The sequence below is a fragment of the Ctenocephalides felis genome, unplaced genomic scaffold (genome assembly GCF_003426905.1).
Source record: "Ctenocephalides felis isolate EL2017-DRISC unplaced genomic scaffold, ASM342690v1 CF-g0.4_SCAFFOLD_00845, whole genome shotgun sequence".
In the NCBI taxonomy this organism is placed as follows: domain Eukaryota; kingdom Metazoa; phylum Arthropoda; class Insecta; order Siphonaptera; family Pulicidae; genus Ctenocephalides; species Ctenocephalides felis.
In genome coordinates this window covers 46,218,538-46,225,602 of record NW_020536999.1, presented here as the reverse complement: position 1 = coordinate 46,225,602, position 7,065 = coordinate 46,218,538, and the positions used below count along the sequence as shown (strand labels likewise).

Here is a 7,065-nt window from a genome sequence, read left to right as displayed (position 1 = left end):
AGCTATTGGTTTTATCACATGCAAAAAAGGAAAAGGTTTGAAACTAAAAGAAACACTTTGCATTCACATTTTGAGTGATTAATTTCAAGCAAAGTTGCTAAAAAGTAAGAAAACTTTCAACACGAAGAAAAACTTAAAACTCGAACTCAATCTTTCAAAAAGATCAGAATATATATCTAATTAAAATACAGTTTCCAAGAACAAGCATGACAATGCTATGTAAAGTAATCCAAAATTCAAAAAATATGAATTTTGAAATAAAGAAATATATAAAATAAAACCACATAGGTATTTTGTACAATATTATTGTATTATTTAGGCAGCAGGACATTCAAGAGTTCCATCATTTATGTCATCTATTAAGTCATGTGGTGCCCTGCCATCAATGGTGCATCCTACACTTTGTGCTGTTCCCAAAACCTCTTTGATCGTTCCTGATAATTCACGAGCCATGGAACGAGGTCTCATTTGGCGGGCAATCGCAACTATGTCATCAAAAGTGATATTGCCATTGTGTTTAACTAGAAAACAACAATGGTATATGGCATCACATATAACAATTTATTCTTCATGAAACTTATTATGAAACACTTCACCAAATACTGTTCGAACTGCATTTAAGAAACTATTAATTCCATAAATGTTCTATTTTTAAAAACATTAGATAGAAACCAAGATCAACACAACATAAGCATTAACTTCCACAGCATATATTAGGGCACATTGTAAAGTAATTATAAAGTACCAAGTAAAAGAATGTAAGATAAGTACGGAATAGTAAGAAAAATAAAATTGAAGAAATTGAAAAAACTAATGTTTCTAATAACAATGTCAAATGAAGCAATATGCAAATTGAGCCCTAACCTAAGTTGAAAATAAAATCTAAGCTTAAAATGATTTTTATATAAATGTACTTACTGTTCTTTTGCTTCTTGCGGTCACGAGGGGGTTCCTTCAATGCTTTAATAACTAAAGAGGCAGCTGAAGGTACTACTGAGATAGTTGCTTGCCTGTTTTGGATGGACAACTGAACAGTAATTTTCAAACCCTTCCAATCCCCGGTAGCCTTAGCAATATCATCACCAACTTTCTTTGGAGACTAGAATTTTATTTGAATTAGTACCCAGAAATATTTTAATATAGCATGCTACGTTATGCTGTCAAATTTAGGTTATGTTGACAAATTTGTATTTATTAAACTTACCAGACCCAATGGACCAATTTTGGGGGCCAAGGATGATGTAGCACCAACTTCTCCTCCGACACATCTCAAGTACACTAAAATTAATATAATGTAAATAGATAAACATACTGTGGAAAGTTAATAATAAACGATATTGGAATACTTTCACATACCGATCTTTACTTCTGTTGGATCAAACTTTGGAGGCATTTTTCTTATTTATTTAAGCCTGCCTTAATTATAGATATATGTACAAAATTGATGTACAAAGATTTAAATAAATATTCTCATCAAGAATACGACCGCAGACGACAGCGGTAAGGTAAAAAGGAAATCCAAAGGCAGTTTCCTGTAGATATGCGATTGCGAACAATTTCTTCAGGGTTGCCAGATAATAAAAAAATGCACTATTAAAATTTTATATTTTTATATCATTGGAGATAATTTTATTAAATTAATCAAAGTTATTTCATTCAAAAACGTTATCTATAGCAGATATATTTTAATACGCTAAATATATTATTAAAAAAATAATGCATGACGTTTTCTCTACAAACGTGGTAACCCGTGCCCATGATATACAAAGGCCATGACTTTTTTGACAGTTCAAAGTGCAAGATTTTTGACAGTTCATTTTTCTTTTTTAAATTCGGAAGTTTTATATTAAAACAATTTCACTTTATACAAATGATGTTATATTTAAAGTCACTATTTCACATAATTACTTCTACATAAATTTTTGCGCTCCATCACATTTATTATAAATATGTGAATTTTGGGATTAAAGTATAACTTATAAACATGCAAACTTCTTTCCTAAATAAAACTGACTCCATACTGCAAAATGGGCCACAATGGTCCAATTTGCATTGTAGCAAAGATGCCCTGACAGATATGTTCGGCTGGTTTCTACAAGTGCTTCTTGCTTGTTTAGCATTCACATGTCTCATTGGTAACTATATAAGCATGATTTTTCTGGCTATAACTGTCAATGATTACTATTATGAATGTATTTACACATTTACAGCAAAACGTTTTTGTGAGCCAAGATTTGAAAGACGACCATGGATAATTTGGTTTTATGATACTAGCAAGCAAGGTATGGGTGCGTTAGTCATACATTTAGCCAATGTTTATTTAGCGGGTCAATTTCAAGGAGATCCATGCACGTGGTGAATATAATATTTATGAAAACTATTATTATCTGTATCGCTTGTATATGGTTAATGCAATTTTGTTATATTATTAGGTACATTATAAACTTTTTACTGGATTCTTCTATTGGCCTGCTGATTATTTATATAGGAATTCGTATTTCACAATACCTTGCTAGAGCAAAGAGATGGGAGTCTATAAATTTTGGGGAATATGGTAAGTATCAGGAGTAAAAGTTTTATTTAGTGTAATTATATCTAATAAATTTCAATAGAATACTGATATATAATTTTTTTTGTAGGAAAACCACCATCAATTAATGCATGGTTGTCACAGTGCTGTGTATATGTAGGACTTATGATAATTGTCAAAATTAGTATAACACTTCTGATACAGTTAGACTTTTGGGACAAAGTCCGGATGTTTATATTGTCACCTATATCAAATCCCAAAGTTGAACTTGCTGTTGTTATGTTGGTTATACCATTTTTTGTAAATGTAAGTTTCTTTGTTAATTTAACAAGATATTAAGTAATTTAATCTACATGGTTTAATATTTTTAGATATTAATGTTTTGGGTTACTGACAACTTCTTAATGCGCCATAGTTCGAGACGTGGTCGAAACGCTTTAGCTGAGCAAAGTCTGCTGCAAAGAGTGAAGGTAGTTGTGAATTAGAACTTTAATGCATGATCACTAATGTGGTACCTGAAAGATGTTAATAAAAGTTATGTATGGCTTTGATAACTGAATGTGTGGTTGTGGATATATAAATATTTTTGTGAAATACATTTTTGCTAAAACATGTAACAACTTCATTTATTATTATTTTATTACATAGTGCATTAATCTGATATCAGTCAAATGCTTAATTTTTTTTCAATACAATTTGTTGCAAATATAGATAGTAATAATTTAAATAGTTTGTACCTAATATCTTTTCTTGGATATGTCTTTATTTATTGCTTATAATTTTTCTCTTTAAAATATGCAATATGTGTGAAAATTAACAAGCATCAGTGACTTGTATAGAAATTGTTGATCTATTTATTTTCGTTCTGGTTTGGTCTTTGAGTGTATGGTGGATGGTCTTTTTAATAAGCTCCCTCATCATTTGATTGTTTTAATTCAATTTGTTTTATCTTCATGCACATAAATTATGTCTTTTAATCATGGTTTTTGCATAGAACATTAATATGTACATAGATTTTCATATTTCTCAAATGACTCTTATTTTTGACTGAAACTTTTTGTGTACATTCTCGAAATCCTCTCAATTTCTCATTATTTAAAATTTTTCATTATTGAATTTTATCACAATTGCAAGGTGTATTGATGTTTCACATGTTTAACCATAAAATTAAATGTTGAAAATGGAAATTTGGTAAAAAGCTTTAATGCTGAAATGATTAAGAAAGTCTTATATATTCTATCATCAATATAGTTTTATTTATTATTCACTTGTAGGTTAAATATCGATCTATTAGAAAAACTAAAGAAGTAGATTCAGAAAGTGAAGATTTGCTATCTGCAGATGAGGAATTACTGACTAGCCATGACAAAAGTTTAATACAGCAACGTACATCATTAAATGCGATTTTAAATACATAACAAAAGGCTCAGATCGATATTGTTACACCAGACATTTCAATAGGCTGTGAGCTGTACAGTGTATATATGTAAAATATTTAATTTTAGGATGTCATTCTGTGATTTTTAATTGCTTTGCTTTGAATTCTTTATCGAAACATTTTAAAATCCAGTCACATGATTTTACCATTTTTTTATATATAACTTGGTAGTTGTTAGAAAAAATTTCGAACTTTTCAAATTATTTCAAAGATTATATATTAGATATGAATATATTAGTTGGACAATTTTAGCTATAACACGATTGAAAAATTTTATTATGCTTATTAAGCTGTAACACATAGAAGTATTTTGCAAATTATATATTATATATTTTTTTAAACTATTCAGATAATTAGAATATTTTAACTATACATGATCAAATTTATAATCTCATGTTACTTACAATGAAAAGCTTGTGCAGTTTCGGTGTATCTGGAGAACAAATTTATCTTCCAATTATAGATACCAATATTTAGTTCTAATTAAATTTTTTGACACGATGCAAGCTTGTCGATTATGCGGCGTATTATTTTCAATTCATTATTAACAATTATGAAGATAATTAAGACTGTATTGCTATATCCAGTTAAGATACGATTTTTCATATAGCCAAGTGTATATATTAGATTTATGGCTATAATAAGATGTGTATTGCTTTATGTGCCTTAACATTTATTACAAGTATCAGTAAAAAGTTGCCAAATTGTGTAGTGAAAAATAACTTATTGAGAGTATAAGTCTAACAGTAGCTTTTCATAGTTTGTTCATATGTTAATTATAATAATTCAAATTAATTTTGTATAATATTTTGATCCATATATCAAAATAAATCATTTAAGAAAATAGATACAACGTATTTGTCCATAATTTTTGTATAACAAAAATTTTGGGTTTTTGTAAAATTTTATGGTAGAGTTATTTATATGATACCTGCAGATTTTCAGTAAAACTATCGTTAGAGTAGATTACAAGAGTAAAATTGTGTTTCGACATCAGCCATATCAAAGTCAGAAGTGAATTGAATAGTGTAGCTATCAATTTATATGGAGTCTTCAAGCCACAAAGCCCCAATGTGAATAAGCAAAAATTAATAACGTCTTTTTTGATTTTATTAATTGTAGGGGCAGAAGCTTTAGAAATATTAAAGTTATAATCAGCTATAAATCTCCGAATAAATCAGTTTGCCGAAAATCAAAGAAAATGTATAGTACTTAGTTTAAATTGTTTGTTAATAATACACTTTTTTATTTTATATATATATATATATATATATATATATATATATATATATATGCAAAGAGTGTAGTAAATTTACGACAATGAGTGTAAATCTATTACAGTCATTGTAAATCTATTAAAATGAGTGTAGTAAATTTTTTACTGTGAGTGTAGCAAATCTGCTGCTGTGAGTGTAATGAATCTAAAATAGTGATTATCAATCTACAACAATGAGTATAAATCTCTTACTGTGAGTAAAAATATACAACAGTTATTGTAAATACATTAAGATTAATTTCATCTAATTATTTCTTCTAATTAACTAATTGTAGATCTTTAACCAATATGCGAATGAGTGAAAATCAAAGGCATGGCGCAATTATACGGGTCCCCCGGTTCCCGGCTGCCGGAACATAGACATACATCTGCCGCAACTTCCAACGTGGGTAAGTAAGAATTAATAAATATTTCTCTTTTTTATTCCACATATGACGAAAGTTGATATTATCCCCTTGTAACGATTTCGTTCGTATGAAACTGTAGAAAAAGCTAAAGACATCATGAGCTATAAATAAATTTAATGATTTAATAATCAGTTTGCCGAAAATAGAGTCAACTAGTGGTGTATTACATCGTGTCTTAAGGCAAATTGCTGGAACTTCCCGTACTATAACAAAATGTTTGAGAAATATCAAATGTTTTCAAATAGATTATTATAAATTCTGTAAAATCGTCTAGCATTTATAAGAATTATATAAACTGCGAGTAACAAAATTAAAATTATTCACTTAAAGTATATAAGCGAGCTTTAGGACTTTAACCAGAATTATAATTGAAATCTGAATTATTTTCGATACACAAAAAAATTGAAAAAAAAAATGAATTAATTTTTTCTTTCCAAAAGCAATTGTTTCGTCAACCCAAGCAGAAAGTTTTTTGAATCATTCATATCGGATGCTTATTTCTTTGCCATTTTTTGTGCATTTAGGTCTGTATGTTCGAAATGGCTGGACCTGCCTTTGCCAAAAAGTAATCACCCTCCTAATCATTACTAATTGAATGTTTTCTAGATCATTCAAATCGCATGCTCCGTTCTCTCGATATCTATTTCCTGCACTCTTAACTCTTTATCTCCGTAACAGTTGGACCTGCCTTTGCCAAAAACTAATTAGCACATCTCCCTATCAATAGGTATCGAATGTTTTTTGAGCCATTCTAATCGGTTGATCCTTGCGCCCGAAAACGTGAACGACAAAATGCGGACACACACACACACATCCATTTTTGCTGAGGTATGCTAAAATGTTCAGAAACCTTTAAAACGTGGAGAAATGCAAAAAAAAATATTTTCGATTTACGTCCCATTACTATAAAACTACCCTACGGAAAGTTAAAAAAGCGTATATTTAATTTGAAATATCTGGAAAATTTTTGGACACAAATATGATAATGATCAATAAATTCTTGTATTTTAATTTGTAGGCCTTTGATTTTATAAGGGTCTTCAAACCAAGTTTTATACGGAGCCACGCCAAGACGCATCCTTTAATTGATTATTAATCGTGATGAATCAATTCAATACAAGCTAATCAATTCGTTAATTATCGAATTGGTTGGGCGTAATTAATCAATTACGCTCAAGAAATATTGCGCACCTCTGTCGCGTAAAAGAAATATATATACTGTTACACAAACCGGTTGCGCTCATCGTTCTTTTGTCTACGAGCAAAAGAAATTCAAATTAATGTCGATGAAACTAAAAGTATTTCGTAGAATTTTCCATTTTCATAAATATTACTACATTAATAAAACCGTGAAATCATATTGTAAATATTTGCAAACAAACATATAAGTGTGGATTTAATGCAGACTGTGATA

At 29.2% G+C, this 7,065-nt stretch overlaps 2 protein-coding genes across 2 annotated transcripts; one reads left to right on the top strand and one right to left on the bottom strand.

Moving 5' to 3' along the window:
• Positions 1–289: 289 nt before the first annotated feature.
• Positions 290–1,512, bottom strand: LOC113363863 (60S ribosomal protein L12). Its single transcript, XM_026606349.1, has 4 exons — positions 1,357–1,512; positions 1,205–1,278; positions 919–1,099; positions 290–521 (listed from the first exon to the last, which is right to left on the bottom strand). The coding sequence occupies exons 1-4, from the start codon at positions 1,391–1,393 to the stop codon at positions 316–318; spliced, it is 498 nt and encodes a 165-aa protein (XP_026462134.1). The 5' UTR covers positions 1,394–1,512; the 3' UTR covers positions 290–315.
• On the top strand, positions 1,508–4,213 carry LOC113363861 (store-operated calcium entry regulator STIMATE-like). The gene is made up of 6 exons (XM_026606347.1): positions 1,508–2,135; positions 2,211–2,355; positions 2,433–2,554; positions 2,640–2,836; positions 2,902–3,000; positions 3,805–4,213. Exons 1-6 carry the CDS (start codon positions 1,985–1,987, stop codon positions 3,946–3,948), a joined length of 858 nt encoding a protein of 285 aa, XP_026462132.1. The 5' UTR covers positions 1,508–1,984; the 3' UTR covers positions 3,949–4,213.
• Positions 4,214–7,065: the final 2,852 nt, after the last annotated feature.

Coding starts and splice junctions, on each gene's coding strand:
- LOC113363863 (XM_026606349.1), bottom strand. CDS start 1,393: ATGCCTCCAAAGTTTGATCCAACAGAAGTAAAGATCG. Junction 1,279..1,356: donor TCCAACAGAAGTAAAGATCG/GTATGTGAAAGT, acceptor TATTAATTTTAG/TGTACTTGAGATGTGTCGGA. Junction 522..918: donor CCGCAAGAAGCAAAAGAACA/GTAAGTACATTT, acceptor GTTGTTTTCTAG/TTAAACACAATGGCAATATC.
- LOC113363861 (XM_026606347.1), top strand. CDS start 1,985: ATGCAAACTTCTTTCCTAAATAAAACTGACTCCATACTGCAAAATGGG. Junction 2,136..2,210: donor AGCATTCACATGTCTCATTG/GTAACTATATAA, acceptor ACACATTTACAG/CAAAACGTTTTTGTGAGCCA. Junction 2,356..2,432: donor CAAGGAGATCCATGCACGTG/GTGAATATAATA, acceptor TTATATTATTAG/GTACATTATAAACTTTTTAC.